Here is a 19,795-nt window from a genome sequence, read left to right as displayed (position 1 = left end):
ATATTTATCCAAAGAATATGAAAACACTAATTCAAAAAGATACCTGTACACTTGTGTTCATTGCAGCATTATACACAGTAACCAAGATATGGAAAGAACCTAAGAGTCCATCAATGGATGAATGGATAAAGAAGATGTAGTGTATATATGTATAATGAAATACTACTCAGCCATAAAAAATATGAAATATTGCCATTTGGACAACATGGATGGATCTTGAGGGTATTATCCTAAGTGAAATAAGTCCAACAAAAGGACAAAAACCATATGATTTCACTCATAGATAGAATATAAAACAAAAAAGAAACAAAAACATTAATACAGCTAAATTTATTAATCTGGAAAAGGATTTTTCCTTGGATTATTCATGGCATTGATAAATTTAAAAGTAGATGTCTCCAAGTTTACTGTCCATAAAACCAGCACAGTTAAAAGGGGATCTATCATTCTGATTCCTTTCCTTCATTTGTCAGCATCATTTTTCACATTAAAGATTAGTAGATGTACATTCAATAAATGGTTTGGCCAGTAGACACCCCCATATGTCTCTGAGGCAGAATTGCCAAACTTTTTTTCTGTGAAGGGCCAGACAGTAAATAGTCTAGGCTTTGTAGACCATAGATAGGGTCCTGTCGCAACCACGGAACTTTGCTCTTTGAACACAAAAGTGGTCAGAAACAGTATGTAAAATACAAACATGGCTTTACTCATGGCACTGAAATATGAATTTCATATAATTTCATGTCACAAAGAATTCTTTTGATTTTTTTGCAATCATTTAAAAATGTAAAAACCAGACTTAGCTCAGGGGCTGTACAAAAACAGGTGGTGGGCTAAGTAGTAGTTTGCTGACCCTTCTCTGAGGTGTTACCATGAATCCTGTGGGACAAACTGCATCTGCTGATAGGCATTGCCCAACACAACTATTTTTAGCACAATTTCTGAACTTGTTCTGTGCCTTAGAAAAGTGCATCCAGATCAGAACCATGAAGTGAAAAAAAAAGGCAAGTTGCAGGCTTATCTCAATGTAACATGTTTATGACAGGACATTCTGTCTAACTGGGTGCATTGTGAGGTAAGGGCTGGTGAACTACCAGATGTGCGGTGTGGTTCCCTGCGTGCAGTGGGAGGACACTGCCTAGACCCGACGCTCTATTCCCACGGAAGGGTGTGTGTAGAATTATCCTTTGTTACTGTTATTAGATGCTCAAAAAAATGGGCTTTTGGGTTTCAACCTTGTTAGATAGTGTTTCCAAGTCCTGATTTTTAGTCCTAGCACTTTAGTCTCTGAACCCTGAACCCGCAGTAAGGATTCGTCAGAACGAATACATGGCAGAGCCCCGTCCTGGGAGTTGGAAGGAAGAATTGTCCTTGAGTGTTTATCAGGCGGGACCTCTCTTCGGCAGACAGATGGGGCCACCGTGCGGGCAAATGTTGTTCTCACCCCGTCCTCCCCCACCCCCAGGCTCTGCAGGCAACGTCGTCCTGCAGTGTGGCTAGCCAAGGGCCAGAGCAGACGCACATTGGGGGAACGGAGTTGTTTGTTCACCGATCACAAGATAGAGGAAACACCTCCCTAACCGTCCAGCAAGGGAGACTTCCCTTAGGGGAGCGTTCCCAGACGCCCCGGAAGAAGAACTGGACCTTAGAGACAGGTGCATCAAGCCCAAAGGGCCCTTTGCGCGCCAGTTATAAAAGTTACCATCAGAAGGGCCCTAATGGTGACCTGATGGCCCGTGAGAGCCGGTCCTACCTCCCTGACACCTCGCCGGGCTCTCCCCCACCTCGCCCCAGAGGCCCCACCCCCAGCTCGCGGCCTCACCCGCTGCCAAGATGCTCTGGGGGCGGAGGCCCGGGGACCCGGGGAGGCCCCGCCTGACTACGACCTCGGCCCAGAGCGCCGAACTCTCTCGTCCCACGCGGCCCGCGCAGGCCCAGGCCCGCGAGCCCCTCCCTTCATCTCTCCCCGCCCTGGCGGCGGGCGCGGGCTGCGCTCGCTCGCAGCGACCGGGCCCGCAGGCGGCCATGGCGGCGGGCGCCGGGGCCAGGCCGGCGCCGCGCTGGCTGAGGGCGCTGGCAGAGCCGCTGAGCGCCGCGCAGCTGCGGCGGCTGGAGGAGCACCGCTACAGCGCCGCGGGCATCTCGCTGTTCGAGCCGCCGCTGCAGCTCTACTGGACCTGGCTGCTCCAGTGGGTCCCGCTGTGGATCGCCCCCAACTCCATCACCCTCCTGGGCCTCGCCGTCAACCTGCTCACCACGCTCGTGCTCATCTCCTACTGCCCCACGATCACGGAGGAGGTAGGGCCCGCCCGCGCCCGCTCCTCGGCCGCGCCGTAAGGACCCCCAACTGCTGTCCCCAGGAGCCCCGCGTCCCCCGTCCGACTCCGCCCCAAGTGTCCCGCAGTCCCGCCGCCGGAGGCGCCCAGAGAGTGGGGAGACCCCCACGCGGCTCAGCCTCCCGGGGGCCGCGGAGGGGCGGACACGGCCGCTGCCCCCGCGCCGCGTCCGCTGGGAGACTCCCCGGGGCCGCCTAGAGGCTGTCACGCCGCTAACCCCAGTCCCATGCCCACCCTGAGCCTCTCCCAGATGGAGGGGCTGTCAAGGTCACTGCGAGCCGGGTACCAGCCTGCCTGGCCGCCACCCCATCCGGTGCCAAGCTGTGGGATGAAGGAGCAGTGACACAATGGGGACTGAACACCCATATCCCCATCCTGCCTGACAGCAGGGCTTGTGGTCAGGTTGGCCAAGGCCGAGATGCCCTTTGGACACTTACTATCTTATGTTTCTCAAGGGTGTGCTAGTGATCCAGAAATTACTGGTAGCCCTGATCAAAGATAAGTTACTTTTAAGAGGTAACTTCCTCTGCTTCCTTGACTTTTTCGTGGAAAACAAACTAAGGTGTTAGCAAGGTGATAATCCTTATCACCAGGGATCACAAAAGCCAACAGATTTTATTAGCAATCAGTATTTGACCTGTGTATCAAATAAGAAGAGTAAATAATGTGGGCTTTGGACAACTGTTAATGAGAAGCACCCCTTGGGCTGAGTGTGGAGGGCTTAGGAAGCAGAGAGGGTCCACTCATCTATAGCCTTTTAGAGTATACGGATAAACGTTACACTGCACGTTCTGTGACATTGCTTTCTCCTCTTTGCCCTCTAAATAGTGAAATCCCTTTATAATCATATTTGAGTGTATATAGGTCCTGTGGAGAACTAATGTGAGGTTGGATAGCAGGAATACAGTGGAAATATCCCATGCCTTCCATGTATGCATCCATTTTTAAAAATAATTAACACAGCCCACATTTTAAACAGTTCTTGTGGACTGACGGTTATGTTTATTATACATGATTTTTTTGGCAGAAATTCCCATTGTTACTCATTTCCATATTGTTTGAAAAAAATAAGTTGCTTTACTTTTAGGCTAGAATGAAAAGAGTGCTGGGTTAGAAGTGGAAGACTTGGGTTCTAATGTGGCTGTGCCACACCTTGCAGAGACCAGTTGGTCTGTTTCCCCGTGTGTAAAACAAAGTAATAGCTGCCAAACCAATTTCACAAGGATGCAGTGAGGGCCAAATGATATATTACCTGCATATAAACATAGAAAATTATAATTTGCTCAACATATTAAAAAGATTACTGTTCTTAAAAATGTCCTGAAAATATGTAATAAAATTTAGTGTTTCTTGGGCCAAGATTTGGCTAACAGTATTTGGGTGTTTCTGATATTTGTCAATTAAATTGTGAACTTTTCAATATTATTATGAATTTAAGAACCACTTGTGGAACACTTACAAAGAGCAGGGCATACATACAAATCCAAGAGATTCTATTTAGGGACGTCAAGGAGAGCCTGATGGAAGAGGTAAAACTATGATTAAATAATTTTTAGGTGAAGCCTCATTTCAAAAAAAGGGAGCCACTTTTCCAAAAAAATAAAAAATAAAAAAGGGAAAAAAATCAGAATGATCCAAAAAGGGGCAGTCAGAGTTAAAATAATAAGATGAAACTGAGAAGAGTTTCTAAAATGTATGTCATTGCATCCTGCACATGGTTCTACGTGGCTAAAGCAGTGAAGAGAAACACCATTACAGGATTCACATTGCCTGTCTGGTAATTCTAGCAAAAGCATGAAAGAAGCATAAGGGTTCAGGCCGTTATGTTTTCAGGTTACAGAGCTAGGAAATGATAGGATCAGGCAAGATTCAGATCCTAGTCAGTGTGACACCAAAGCTTATTTTTCACATATACCTCCACTTTCTTGTTTGGAGTTCCTGCCTTTTTGTATGTGGTATGTAGGAAAAATACCTTGTATCTTATGTAATATTCATCAGGTATGTAAGTGCTCTCATATCCCTTGTTGCATTTATGTCTTAGATCAACCCAAGGAGGCTGGCAAGTTTTTTCCCTTCCTAGAATGGCCTTTCCATTCATTTTGAAGTCATGGTAGTACTATGTATTTTTATGAAGAGAAAATTGAGGTCCGGAGAGTTAAATGACTTTAACCTGGCTTGGAACTTGTTTCTGATTCTTAGACTTACGAATTCTTAGTGCTTTTCAGACTTGAGAGATTGCTTCCACAAAGGGTCAGGAAAAATACTTAAGATTTTTGGATTTAGATGTGTAGGCTTATCTACCCATGTAATGCTGACTACATAGCTATATTAATAATATTTGCTCTATTTTTTAACTACTGTGTTATTTTCTAGGATATGACTGGGGATGAAGGGAAATTAATAGAAAGAAGTTAAATGATGGAAGTTAAGCGTCTACAACTGTGCTCTGAATTGCATTTCATACCACCATTTCTGTTAAGGAACTTTCCACTCCAGCCAAATCAAACTGCTTACTGTATAGCAAGGATTTCTTTTCTTCCTGTCCTTCTCTTTTCTCCTTCCTTTTCCCTTCTCCTGTGCAACTTCCATCGTTTAATGCCCAGTTCTAATACTGCCTCCTTAGGAAAACATTTCTTCCTCCTTGGCGTCAAATCAACCACTTAATCCTCTCAACTCCAATAATAACAACAATGATGAACATTTACCTGGTATTGACTACCTACCTGGCATTATTTTAAGCTGCTTTTGTCTATTTTCTCATTTAATCCTCTATAACTTTGTGAAAAGGTATTATTACTATCCCCATTTTCTAGATGAGGAAACTGAAGGGAAATTAACCTCTTCCAAGGTATACAGCTTTAATGGAGACCTGGATTCCAACAAGAAAGCTATGTTTCCACCATAGGACTTTGTAGCTCTCTAGTGGAACTTCTCCATTTCGGTTATGTATGTGTCCTTACTGAGCAGGACAACCTGCCAAAGTTTAAATTCAGACAGCGATTGCCCACTGGTGCCTTTCATAAAGCAGAGGTTTAGTAAATATTTGCTAAATTATTAACTGCATGAATGAAATAACAAAATGTAATCTTGGGAGATCATGCTTTCCCACCCTTAACCAGTTTTAGCTGGCCTTGGATTAAATACTTATCAGTTGTGATTTTAACAAGAGTAAGCAAGAGTTAGGGTGAGTAGAGAAAACAAGAACCGAATGGCCTCCTCCTTACCTTGATGAAGCAGTTCTATCTGAATGCGGTTCTGTCCTTGGCGGTCATTCCTTGTCCGTCTAATTCTAAAATAGAATCATAGACTCCAACAGTTTGAAGGACCTTAGAGCTTATTTAATGCAATTCCTATGTCTGCATATGAGAAAACTCAGTGATTTGAATCTAGTTCTTCAAGCTCTAGCCTCGTAGCATTTCTCTACCACAAAACACTCAGACACCTGTTTTTGGCTGATATAAACTGTGGCACCATTCTCTTTTAAGTTTATTTGAGTAGATGTTTGTGCTCTGCCCTCTTGGTCTGTGTATACAAATCAATGTCAGTGTCTCTGTTAACAGTATGTTTATAGCTGATATGTGCCCAGCATAGAGCTAGGTCAAGGGCATGGAATAATTTCTTTTATGATAGAAAGTTGAACCAAAAAGCAAGTATATCTGAGGAAGTCAGAAAGACCTTAAGAAATGTTTTAATCCCTGTCTTATTTCAGATTATAGTTGCCTTTGCACTATAAAGAATTATTTGTTGGGGGAATAATAAGAAAAGGCAATAATCTACAGATTCCTTCTCAACTTTTTATAGGTTTCGTTTCTTTGAAATCTAGTATCACTTAGATCCCTTTTTTTTTTATCACTTAGATCCCTTTTTTTTCCTTTTTTTTTAAACCAGCTCAATAACTTATCAAGCATCATTTGTTAAGGCAGGAATGTTGTAAGGGATTGGCCTCTCTTTCTAAAACAAAGTATAAACTCCAAACTTTCAGGAGGTGAAAATTCTAGAAGCAGGGCAGGTATTAGAGTGAGGCAGGCAGGCACTAAGGCCTCAGAATTTACGCAGGCAAGTTCACAACCCTGGGAATAAATGTCCCCTTAAATTCTGCAGCCAGTGGGCCTCACTTTGCCTCACCCAAGTCCTGTCCCTGTCTAGAAGGAACTTCTGCAGGTGGAAGTAGCTTTTCTTTGAGATTTGCCTCTTTGATTCCTGTGGTTTTGCTATACTGATTCCCAAGGACTAAGCTGTTTCTCCTTTAAAATTCTGGCTCAATGTAGATAAAACATGGCATTGTAGTGTATAGGAAGAGCTTTAAATCCCACTCCTGCTATATTTGACCTGGACACAGGGCTTGCTTCGACCACTTGGGTTTTCTGAAGTTAAAAAACAGGACAGAGGTTAAAACACCCAATACAACTGATGATGATAGATCTGGCCTGGAGAGTCTCTTCCTTCCTGTTCCCCATAGCACAGTGAGTGTGGCATTTTCAACAAGAACTCTAGTAAGAACTAAAGGAGGTTTTTTTTGTGTGTGTGGTTTTTTTTTTTAAAAAAAGACTGTTCCGCAAGAAATATAAAAAGAAAGAAGGCTACCTTTCAAAGTACAAATTTCCGATGTCGTGAGGATTTTCTTAGGCCCTGAAGTGCTGGTTAAACCGCATTGGTGTGCTGCCTGGTTTCCTTCCCCCAGCTTATAACCTGCCTCATTTCCTGAAATCCTGTGTTCTCTCAGATGCTGGCCCCTAACCACAGCTGAGGCCAAAGGTCCCTGTTGAAACCAGTAAGCCCCCAGGACCCTTTCTGATTGGTGTGAGAACAATCTTACCCTTCCTGACACCAAATGCCCTGGAGCCTTCCAGGCCTCAGGGGAGCCTCCCTCTGTAAACAAGGAAGTGCCTCATCCACCACAGTTAAAAGTCTTAACTATATCATAGGCACGTAATAGGGGTTAGAGCAGTGTCAGAGTAGCAGTCTATTAGAAACTCCATGAATTTTCCCTTTAAAAATGACTAGAACCACCGACTGGGTACAAAGTCCACCATTTAACACCACACCAGCATTACATTTTTTCACATATGCATGATCTGTCTTCCAGTTTTCTTTCTTCCTACCTGTTATAAATGCAGTTTCTATTTTTATGGAGAGAGAAGTCAGTTGATGTTTGGATCATTGAAATGTCCCTGTTACCAGCTGACCCAGTAGCTACTGGTTATATAATATCTTTTGGATATGTATCAACTCATATCCAAGGTTATTTAAAGCAAAAACATACTTTTTTTTTTTTAAGTACAAAAATTCATATAATTAGGCAATGAATAGTTCCAGTATTTCCTAAATTTTAATTTGGGAAGATTTTTGCTTTTGTGTATTACCTATACTATTTTTTATTTACTATTTTTCTTTCATCAACTTTAAACCTACTCTTTTTTAAAGATTTAGACTCATTTGAAGCCTTGATATCTATAAAATCATTGATTTGATAGCTATGGTAGCTATTTTTAAAACTATATTAAATAAATGATTTTCCAAAATACATTAAAATAAAGACATAAATGTTAAAATGAAAACTTTACCCATGAATCACCTAAAATTATCTTATGTAGTATCACTAATGACAATTATAATAATTAAATTTTACTGAGCTCCTTCCATAAATCAGGTACCTTTCTAAGCACTTTACATATAATAATTCATGTAATTCTCACAATAAGGCAGGAACAGTGATTATTCCCGTTTTTGATAGAGATTGAGGCACTGAGAGGTTACATAACTCATCCAATTCACTCTGCTTATAATGGCAAAGCAGGGATCTGGGTGCAGGTAAGTCCAGACTCCACACTCCTAACCACTCTGCCAGGAAAACCTGGGGTATGTATTCTTCCCTTTGGAAACCATTTTAACTGATAGATTACCAGGGAACCTACTGCCTAGTCGGAAACATTTAGATCATCAGTTAGTTTTAATCATCTAGTTGTTTAGCTCCTGTGGTATGTACGGCAGATTTTAAAAACAAACAACATGCCTCGTACCCTTGAGAGGATTATATTCTAATATGAATAGGGACCTTGGAAACTAGTCTAGCATTTTTATCTACAGAAGACCTAAGACTGTGTTCTAGAAAATCCAGTATTTTAAGGTCCGAGCTGTAAGTAAAGTTTGTCCAGTGAGCAGGGATATTCTCATTGACACTTTCTAAGTCTTGTCTTGACGCATGTGCTCATTCAAACACATGTATAAAAATGGGTATGATATCCAGCGTGAATAATTCATCCACATATGAGTGTTCTCTCTGATCCAGAGTTATTTTTAACAAGAACAATTGCCATATCATCTGGTTCAGACCTCTGGTTTCTCTATTCTATAATGAATAATACAAAGCTATAATTTAACTAGAAAAAAGTAAAATTTCTCAAATAATTTTATACAGATCTTTTTCAGTGGTGTAACTGAAAAGTGATTTAAATTTATTAGTTTGTGTTTTTTAATGACTAGGGGTAATGATTGATCCTTAGTAACTATCTTGTTTTTTAGAATAAACTTATATAATAAATAATCTTTCCTGAAGTCATGTAAGATTCATCATTAGTAAAGTTATTATGTAAATTGTGACATAGCCACGTAATTGAATACCATGCAGTTATTTAAAAGAATGATTGATGTAGATCTGTATGTTTGACCTGGAAAGATTTCTATGATATATTGTTAAATTCTGATCTTAAAGGATACAGTAGATATTAAGAATATTATATAATTTAAAACTTTAAATGTTAGGAATCTAATATTACCTGAAGTTCTACTCTTTGGAATAGGTTCCTTCAATAGAAGTATTCTGATACATTGCTCATGACTTTATAATGCATAACGCAAGCCTGAGTTTTCCATACTTCCATTTAAAATTTTTGAAAATAAGTTTACATGAAAACTGGAATTGAGTTGGGGTGGCTCTGTCCATCCTGCAATTACACCCTTTGGGGGAGACCCCTGGAAGGAAGTGTGTTGCTGCACCTCGCCAAGGGGATCTCCAGCCTGAGGCCTGTTTTGCAGAGATAACAGATTAGAAAAGAAGTTGAAATTTTGCAAACTATTCAATAGCTTCCAGGTGGGAATGGAGGTGATGACAGCAGGGAAAAGAGAAAGTAGCTCAGGCTCCTGAGGCCTTGGGAAGATGGGAAAAGGAGTGAGCTGGGTTTTGGTGGATCAGTGTGCTTTTCTGGGTTTAAAAGATAGGAAGCCTCACGAGACTTGCAGCCATTTCCTGTGGCTCAGTGCACTTGAAATAGTCTTGTGTGAGAGAGGGGAAAGTGCTTCTCAGCAGACTTGACGGGACTAGGAAGTCTGTGAAGTAAGACTCCAGGTGGGGAAGGCCATCCAGTCCTGTGGCAGGCACAGAATAGATCTCAGAGCTTAGGGCAGGTCAGAAGACCTGAGTTTGAATCCTGGACCCAGTCTAGCTGCTTGTTTTGATGTGACTTTATCACCACTCTCTAAGTTTCACTTTTATCTTTAATGAAAACAACATGATAATGACTGCCCTGTCTCTGGATTGCTATTGTATCAAATAAAATACTACATTTTTTAAAAATGTCCTGTGTTGTACTGTTTAAGAAATGTTATTACCTTTCCAATTTTATCTCGTTAGTAATTACCTATGGATTGTCTGTCTGAATAAACCTTTTCCTTTCAGGCCTCTACCTTGGTTTTTGCCTAGACCTCTTCTCTCTTTTCCCTCTTTAAACTACCCCTGCCCCTCTTTACCTGCTTAAACTTTAAATGTAACTCCTGTAGTATCCTAGTGAAGTAGTTTTAAACTAGTGAACCAGACTTCGTTTCCTTTTTCTAAAGGAGGGGCAGAGTTCTCCCCCAACCATGGTGTCCAGGAGTAACCAAATTTATTTCAGTATGGATTTCCATTAACTCCTTGACCTTTAGACTTGCCAGCAGCCAGTCTCCCAGAACAGAGGTCAGAATTAAGGTTTTTCCCCCCCTCTTTTCCGCCTCCCTCCCACACTCTGGTTCAAGCCATTGTTTCTCAGTCTAGTTGTGTAGGACACAGCTCCCTGGCCCATGCCGGTGTTATGAGCCTTGCGCTCCCCCTGGCTGAGGCAGTCAGTCGCCAGTGGTAGGTCAGCCGCTCACAGCAGCTCACGGCAGCTCTCGCTGGCCGCCGGCCATTCACGCTGGCCGCCGGCCATTCACGCTGGCCACTGGCTGCTCATGGCAGCACAGGGTAGCCCATAGTAGCACACGGCAGCCCACACCGGTGATCTCGGCGTTAGGAGCACGGCGCTCCCACCACCTGAGCCACCCGGCCAGCCCAAAATTAAGCTTTTAATGTGAAAATTTGGGAGTGTTTCTTGAGAAGCCCCAAATTTTCAATAAAAGAAGGTACTGTGCATAGAAAGGAGAAATGGAATATAACTGTCTCCTTTTGTTATCAAAATTAAAACAATATAATTTTTCATAGTAGGAAAAATGGGTAAGAGCTGGATGGTTGGAAAAAGAGTTAACAGGATTATTGGAATCCTTTTAAAAGATTCTAGGTAGTTTATTTTGTTTTTTATTTTTGTACTGTCGTGATTTCTCAATTCTGTTTTTAGCCCTCTCTTAAATTGTTTCATAGTTTCCAGTAAGTCTTTTAAAAACATGCTAAACAAAACTGAATATGACATTTTTATGTTTATAACTCAGGTTGCTTTTATTCTTAAGTTATTTCTAATTTATGCTACTTTTCTTTTAAATAAAAGAGACTTAATAAGTCCTTTTAAGCAGTTGGTAGTATAATCATTAGTGCTCGGCATTTAATATTAACAAATCCTGAAACTTTTATAACGTTAGTTCAAAGTAAACTTCTATTTACTTAGAAAGATTGAGGAATAGGGTAGGAGGTGGACTGGATATTCATATAATTACCACATAAACCATACTTAAGTTGATAACTTAAAAATTGTATTTCCCACTAAAAGTATGCAAAACAATTTAATGACAATAGCTAACTTTACTGAGCACTTACTATGTGCCAGGTTATGTGTAAAGAGCTAAGAAATTTTTCATCAGATACAACTGTAAGTATTATTTACATCTTACCTATGAGGTAACCAAAGTTCGGGGAGTTTAAATAACTTGTCCAAGGTCACTTGGCTATTAAATAACAGAACCAAGGACTCAAACATGGATCTAACTTTAAAACCTGAGTTCTTAACAATTTTGCTATTAATTCTTCTCTAAGACAGATTTCTGGGTTGACTATTGCTATTATAATACAGGTCCCTGAGAAAGTGGAATACTACATTTATAAAGTACTGAAAGAAAAGAATGATCATTTGTAAATATTTTTCTCTCTCTCATTCAAATTGGATTATTTCTGTTGATCTATTGTCAAGTTTACTGACTTGTTCCTTTTTCATTATTATCTGTGCTTCTGTATGTAATGTCATTTTTCCTTTGGCTTTTATGGTTTTTCTCTTCGTGACTGATTTTCAGTAATTTGATTACGATGTTCCTTGGCAGGTTCTTAAAAAATATTCTTCTTGGGGGTTTGTTGAGCTTCTTGAATATGTGAGTTTAAAGATTTCATCAAATTTGGAAATTTATTAGCCATTCTTCTTCTTGTATTTTTCATGTACAACCCTCTCTCTTCTCTCCTTCCAAGACTCCAATTACACATATATTAGACTGTCTGTTGCCCCACAGATGACTGATGCTCAGTTCAGTTATTCTTAGACTTTTTTTCTTTCTGTGCATCATTTTGGATAGTTTCCATAAGTAGCCTACAAGTTCACTGATCTTTTCTTTTGCAGTGTCTAATGTGCTATTAATCTTATTTTACATTTCAAATATTGTATTTTTCATTTCTAGAGGTTTCACTTGAGTCTTTCATGTTTTCCTCTACCTTCTTGAACATATGAAGTATATTTATAACTTTTAATGTCCTCATCTGCCAATTCCATTCCTGGGTTTGATTACACTGATTGATTTTACTCCTACTTGTAGATAATAGTCTCCTGCTTCTTTGAATGACTAGTAATTTTTGAGTGGATGCCAAACATTATTAGTTTTAATTTTGGGGATACTAGATTTTTAAATTATTATCATCACTCCTTTAAGATGTTGTACTCTGTGATAGTTACAGGTAAGTTGACTGGCATCAGCTGGATCCTTTTGAGGCTGGACTTTAAGTCTGTTAGGGCTGTCCAGAGAAGCCTTTAGTCTATTGCTAATTTATCCCCACTGCTAAGACAATACATTTCTGAGAACTCTACCCAGTTGAGGTCTTTCTACTGTGCATAGCAGGAACACGAATGATTCCCAATTTTGTGTGGGCTTCAAGAATTGTGCGGCCTTGTGCTTTCCAGTGGTTCTTTCCCTGACCTTAGTAGTTTTGTCTCATTCAGGCACAGGCTGGTTCTCAGCCAAAGGTACCCTTCTATAGATCACAACTCGTGCCCTTCTCTGAGCAGCTTCCTCTTCTCCCATGCTCTGCTCCACAAACTATAGCTGCCTTGACCTTCCTGAACTCTGTGTTTCTCCTCAACACAGCAAGATCACTGGGCTCTGTTCGGGTTCCCCATTGCTATGCTATGGCCTAGAAACTGCCTCTGGGCAATAAGCTGGAGCAGCCATAGGGCTCACGTCATTTGTTTTCCCTTCCTTTAGGAATCACAGTCCTGCATTGCCTGCAATGTCTGTAAACTGTTGTTTCATTTATTTTATTGCTTTTCTAGTTTTCTAAGGGGGGAGAGTAAATCCAGTCCCCTTATACACCATCATGAATGGAAGCAGGGTTCTGTAATTTGTCTTTAAGGTCTTTTTTCAGAGCAAAGACTTAACCGAATAATTTCAAAGCTGATGCCATATATGAATAGTATCATGTTAAAAGACCTGTGGACTAAGAATCAAACTCAGGGTCCTAATCCTTGCTCGGTCATTTAATTTGTGCTTCTTACAATATGGACTTCTGTGACCCAGATGACTTAGAGCAATTCATTTGATTTCTCATTTTAATTTTCATCTTTAAATGGAAGATTATGAATCTTTTGTATAACATACTGGGGTAATATAAAGTATGAACACAAGAAAGTATGTTACTTGGCTTATACTGAACTATTTTCAAACAGAAGTTAGCTTATTGCCACTTAACAGTCTTTATTATTTACATTTATTTTTAGGCACCATACTGGACATACCTTTTATGTGCACTTGGACTTTTTATCTACCAGTCACTGGACGCTATTGATGGGAAACAAGCCAGAAGAACAAATTCTTGTTCTCCCTTAGGGGAACTTTTTGACCATGGTTGTGACTCTCTTTCCACAGGTAAATTAACTATAGTGTTTGTTTTTTAAATAATGGCTTAAAAACTAAATGAACTGATCTGTTTGGTCATTTTCTTTTGGATAAGTGTACATTTGGAGCAGTTTTGCACAGCGTATTTTAAAAGTATCTTCAAGAATTTATTTTGTTCATTGTACCTTATTTGAATGCCAAGATTATGTACCTTAAAACTCTGTTTCTGAATAGGACAGGGTAGTTTTTTCATTATTTCTAGTTCTTAATGGTTCTTAAATTTTGTTTCTTTCAGTATTATTTATGGCAGTTGGAGCTTCAATTGTTGTTCGCTTAGGAATTCATCCTTACTGGTTGTTTTCTGAATAATATAGGCTAGTTTTTTCATTAATTATTTCTAGTTCTTAATGGTTCTTAAACCTTGTTTCTTTCAGTATTTATGGCAGTTGGAGCTTCAATTGCTGTTCGCTTAGGAACTCATCCTGACTGGTTGTTTTTCTGCTCTTTTATTGGGATGTTCATGTTTTATTGTGCTCATTGGCAGACTTATGTTTCAGGCGTGCTGAGGTTTGGAAAGTAAGTATGTATTTTAAGTTGTACATTTTAAAATGTAACTGAATTTATTTTCACAATCTATTATACTTCATTTATCTATAATAAGGGACAAAGCTTCAATCAGGAATTTAATTGGTGCATCCATAAATGTTATACCTAATATACATACTAATGTTTACCTGTATGTGAGCACATATTGTTCTATAGGTTTTTTCATATAACAGTGTAGTCAGTTGATAATTCAGTGATGGAACTGAAGGTGAAAATAAACTAAGGCTATAGAAATTTTTACATCTTTGATATTTAATATATGGTTAACTAACCTCTGCATTCAGGAAGTTTATTTACAAACATCTTTTCTATTCTTTGTCCTTCCTTTTTAGAGTGGATGTAACTGAAATTCAGGTAGCGTTAATGATCGTCTTTGTGTTGTCTACATTTGGAGGAGCAACAATGTGGGACTATACGGTAAAACTGAGTATTTAAATTTATATTTAAGTACTTTTTAAATATTTAGGGAAAATATTGCATTATTAATTTTCTTTAGAAATCCTTGGCATTGTATTTATTATTCATTCAATTTCTTAACCTTTTCTCCTTGTTTTATAATTTTATTATCCTATATATCTTATTAAGGCATTTTCCCCCTATGCATGAATATATTAGTCCATAGAAGAAAACAACCCCATTTGTCTAATACAAAATTAAACACACTAGCTGAACTACCTTTTCCAGGCCAAAATGTATCTCATAAAATAGGTATTTAGAAAAGTAAATTCAATAAAATATTTTACATTTTGACACTTGTCCCTCAATATTAGGAAAGAAACGTTGCTAATTTGGATTTTTTATAATCTACTATGAGGTGAAATTTCCCATATTAAAGGAGTGTTTTTATTTTCTGCTTGTTGCTGACCTCAGTACTTTGACAAAGGTTGACTCTCAGGAAACTACTGTCGTAAATTCGTGCTTTGCATAGGAAGAAACTATAGAGACAAATTATTCTGTGTCTACAACCTAAGTCCACAACACTGGCTGACTCACAATCTCAAGAGTTAAGAAAAGGAATAAGGATAATATCAATAGTCAACAACTAACATTTATTCAACACTTACTGTGTTTCTAAATACTTTACTAATCACTGTTTCATCTGACCCTCAGAACAATACTATAAAATAGATACTATCATTTTTCCATTTTATAAATAAGTTTTAGAATGATTAAGTAATTTATCCAAGAATATATAGCTAGGAAGTACTGGAGCTAGGAATTAAGTAGACCGATTCCAGACTCTATGTTTTTAATTACTAAGCTTTATTGTATCACCAGTAAAAATAGACATAAAACTAAACACACTCTTTCCATAAAATCCCTTGGTATTTATCCAAATAAGTTGAAAACTTATATCCACACAAAAACCTGAACACAAATGTTTATAGCAGCTTTATTTGTAATTGCCAACCCTTGGAAGCAACCAAGGTGTTCGTTCAGTAGGTGAATGGATAAACTATGCTACATCCAGGAAATGGAATATTAGTCAGTGTTAAAAATAAAGAGCTATCAAGCCATGAAAAGACATGGAGGAACCTTAAATGTAGAGTACTTAGTGGAAGAAGCCAATCTGAAAAGGCTATATATTGTATGATTCCAATTATATGACATTCTGAAAAAGGCAAAATGATATAGTGAAAAGGTCAGTGGTTGCCAGGAGGGACAAACAGATAAAGCCCAAAAGATTTTTAGAGTAGTGAAACTATCGTGTATGATACTATAATGGTGGATACCTGTCATTATGCATTTGTCCAAACTCATAGAACATACAACACCCAGAGAGAGCCCTGCACTTTGGGTGATAATGACGTGTCATTGTAGGTTCATGGACTATAACAAATGTACCACTCTAGTGGGTGGTATTGATAGTGGGGGTGGTGAGGGGCATATGGGGACTCGATGTACTTTCCATACAATTTTGCTGTGAACCTAAAATTGTTCTAAAAAGCAAGTCTATTAAAAATAATGAGATTTCTCTAGGGCATTTTAGTTTCAGAATTGCCAATTACAGTTCACATCACTAGGCTCAGAAATCGACTTTGGGCATATTTTTAAGTAGTGGTACATTCCCTGAGACATTTGTGTTCCTTCTCATATAAGAATAAATAATAGAATCAAGTATTTGCTACTGTAGGCCTCTAGAATATACTAGAAGGATATGATGTGTTTTTTCAGGTAGCTGCTTTGCTAGTACCCATAGGTAAATGTGGACCTAGAGGCAGTTAGGCAACTCTCGTCATTAAGTCCGATATGGTTGTCTTAAATTTGGAATCCTGATTTATTTTTAATGGGGAAGAATTTAATTTAACCTTAAAGTCATTTCAGTGTTTTGACAATACCATAGGGAGAAAGCACATCTGCTTATTCTCACCAACAAGGATGCTTATTTTAGATGTAAATTTTCTAAACTTGTTAATCTGTAGTTTCCACAAATTTTGGTACAATATTTCAAAGTCTATTTTCAAAACACACTAGCCTATAGCTTTTGGCAATTCATTGTTACTGTTTTTTAAATCCTTTGCTGCCTTTGGAAGTTTTCTTGAACAGCAGTTGACCAACAGGTAAATATACTGCTAGAGATTTAATCCTGGATATTAACTACACAGAATTTTTGCATGCACACTCATCATGACTATTTGTCACATTCATGATGCAGATCATGGTATCTGACTTTCCTGGGATGCTGTCTTTTAAACATACTAGATCCAAGTAAACTGTCCTTTTTTCATTCCTTTAAATCAGATGAAGGCTTATGAGATTAAATATCTCATCACAATTACATAAGTAGACTTAGCTGAATTTGGTGGATTCCTTTTTCACTTAATGAATAAAATCATCAAAAGTTACCACTTCAGGCTACATTCCAGAAGTTAAGATTTGATTATAAGAAAAAGGATAGCTTATTGCACAGGGCTATATCATCATGTTTCTTTACTGTTTAATAGGGAAAAATATTGTTTTCTTAATGATTTCTTTCTTTCCTCTACCCCTAAAGATACCTGTTCTAGAAATAAAATTGAAGATCTTCCCAGTTCTTGGAGTTGTAGGTGGAGCAATATTTTCCTGTTCAAATTACTTCCATGTTATCCTCCATGGTGGAGTTGGCAAGAATGGATCCACTATAGCAGTAAGACATTAATTTCATCAACATTTAGTATTAATTTTATGCTAAATTTTCTTATCACCATCTACAGAGATAATAAAAATATGCCAAAGTTCAGGTATGGGGAAAGGAACTCTAAGTATCTTAAAGGATTCTTTTAAGGCATATAATTCAAAAGCCTTTTGGTGAACACACAATGTGATATATGTAGATGATGTATTACAGCATCGTACACCTGAAACCTATGTAACTTTACTAACAATTGTCACCACAGTAAACTTTAATTAAAAAAAAAAGTTTAGACTGATAATAAAGCTTTTTTCCTCTTTCTGTAGCCTTTCTGAGTAGACTTTTCTGACATTCCATTCACTCATCCACTGTTTCATTACTGTATATAATTAAGAATTGCCATCTGTTTTCTTGCATTTTGGGCCTTGCACTAAAAAGGTAGGTAGGGAATGAGTTCCTGTTGGTATGGCCAGAAAGTTGCTAGTGGTCATGGTTTCACACATGGGGCAGTTTATTGCTACTATTCTAGTATGTTAAAAGGTAAAATTTTTAACCTTAATTCTTAAATGGAGTGGACAGACCTTGTGTTCTGTATTCTTTACACTTTGCTCAGGCTATAATACTTTTGTATTTATTCAATGTATTTGTTTTTTAGAACTTAACTTTAATACTTTACGTGGGAGTCAGAATTCCTGTCAAGCTTTAAGAAAATACGTTATCAATGTTTTTTAGAAAAACATGTCATCTTCAAGAATATAAGTACTTATTCCAGTGATGCCATCTTCTATCAAAATGTTGTTGGAATGTCTTTAGAATGACTTTAAGCTATAGCTCATTCTCTTTCATTTCTTTGGCGCTATAGTTCAAATTTTCTGTACTTTAAGGGTGGATTTAATTTTGGGAAAAAAATCAGTCACTTGGAGCTAGGTCTAATAAATAAGAGGAGTAATAAACACGAAATACCGCATTTTTAGTTTTAAAAAGTCTCATCCTCTTAAATGACTTATAAATTCTCAAGATAATTTCAAGGAATCCACATAATTCATACATTATCAATCCTTATGAATACATTTTATATACGTAATTCAAAAGCACAGTATAACACTCAGATATGTAAGTTCTGATATATTTAGAAAAATTAATGTGTTGTTTTTTGAGGTGTTTTGTATGTTGATCTCAGTATGGTACTATGCATAAAGTGCTTAGAAATACTTGTTGCTTGACCATGAATGATAAAATAGAGTACCACTGAAGAAAATATGATTTAACAAGGATCAATGTCCACTTTAGAGAATATTTTACTAAGAAATAATTGATTAAATGTTTGAAGGAAAACAAAAAATCAAATACTATGGCTAAGAAGTGGTTGATTTCAAACTCTTAAACTGGAGGTTTTCCAAATGTTTTAGATTTTCTTGAATAAAAATCTACAGAACCATAATACAGATAAAAGTACTATTTTATTAGTCTGAATTTTTATAAGTTATTACTATGTAGTGTTTTATTATATGATTTTTATAGTAAGTTATAATTTATAACATGTAAACTTAAGTAAGTTTTAATGAACACATTTAAACTGGAGGTTAAAGATTTAGAAAGTCTTAATACCAAATTTATTTCACTATTTTGTTTAGGATAAGCAAATTATGAGAGAATCCTGATTCACATAGATAAAAATGTAATCGGTTGGATTGTATGGAGTTATGTAAGAGTGCATTTGCAATCTAAATGCAAAAAACGGGGGGTGGGGGGTGGTGTTGGTATAGAGAGACCAAGGCAGAATTAAACTCTTCCTAATCAGTGATTAAAATAATTTGTAAAACTGACCGATTAAACTGTATTTCAATATCTGCACATATGTTAACTTGGAAATCCAAGTGTTGATGGCCTTTAGCATAGTAAAGTTTGGTACAGAATAAATTATATTGTTATTTTTTAGTGGTTATTAGTTTAAAATGTGTATGTATATAAAATTGGAATCAAACATCAGTGGCACTGTATTGTTATCTGTATAACCCTAGGGGTTCCATGAAAGTCTGAAAAGTACCGCTAAGGCCTGTATACTCCTGTAAGCCATATACTACATCATACTCTTCTTTAGATTTCTAGTTCCTAATACAAAATAGATGCTCAGAAAATGCAGTGTAATAAATGCAATGTTAAAATGTGATGCTGATTTTGTTTTGTCCATTAGGGCACCAGTGTTTTGTCACCTGGACTTCACATAGGAATAATTATTATACTGGCAATAATGATCTATAAAAAGTCGGCAACTAATGTGTTTGAAAAGCATCCTTGTCTTTATACCCTAATGTTTGGATGTGTCTTTGCTAAAGTCGCACAAAAATTGGTGGTAAGAAATTTTTAATTTATGATTGATGGTATAAATAACATACTTGGGCCTCAAACATAAAACTGGAAACCATTTTATACAATGGGTAGGTTTTTTGTGGTGTTATCATCACAA

At 37.9% G+C, this 19,795-nt stretch overlaps 1 protein-coding gene across 5 annotated transcripts in view; it reads left to right on the top strand.

Moving 5' to 3' along the window:
• Positions 1-1,470: 1,470 nt before the first annotated feature.
• The window catches only part of CHPT1 (choline phosphotransferase 1), a 24,029-nt gene continuing 5,704 nt past the window's right edge, over positions 1,471-19,795 (top strand). Inside the window, exons 1-6 of one of the 5 annotated variants that reach the window (XM_019732086.3) lie at positions 1,471-2,298; positions 13,493-13,640; positions 14,045-14,186; positions 14,549-14,633; positions 17,212-17,343; positions 19,523-19,681. In XM_019732086.3, coding sequence (XP_019587645.3) covers positions 1,834-2,298; positions 13,493-13,640; positions 14,045-14,186; positions 14,549-14,633; positions 17,212-17,343; positions 19,523-19,681 — 1,131 coding nt within the window. In that variant the 5' untranslated portion in view covers positions 1,471-1,833. The remainder of the gene's footprint in view (positions 2,299-13,492; positions 13,641-14,044; positions 14,187-14,548; positions 14,634-17,211; positions 17,344-19,522; positions 19,682-19,795) is intronic. The other 4 variants (XM_074326218.2, XR_012494069.2, XR_012494068.2 and 1 more) reach the window with 4 other exon arrangements.

Source organism: Rhinolophus sinicus, chromosome 1 (assembly GCF_057876585.1).
Source record: "Rhinolophus sinicus isolate RSI-liver-muscle chromosome 1, RSI-T2T, whole genome shotgun sequence".
Classification (NCBI taxonomy): domain Eukaryota; kingdom Metazoa; phylum Chordata; class Mammalia; order Chiroptera; family Rhinolophidae; genus Rhinolophus; species Rhinolophus sinicus.
The sequence above is the reverse complement of the archived record's forward strand: the minus strand, read 5'-3'. Positions and strand labels throughout refer to the sequence as shown.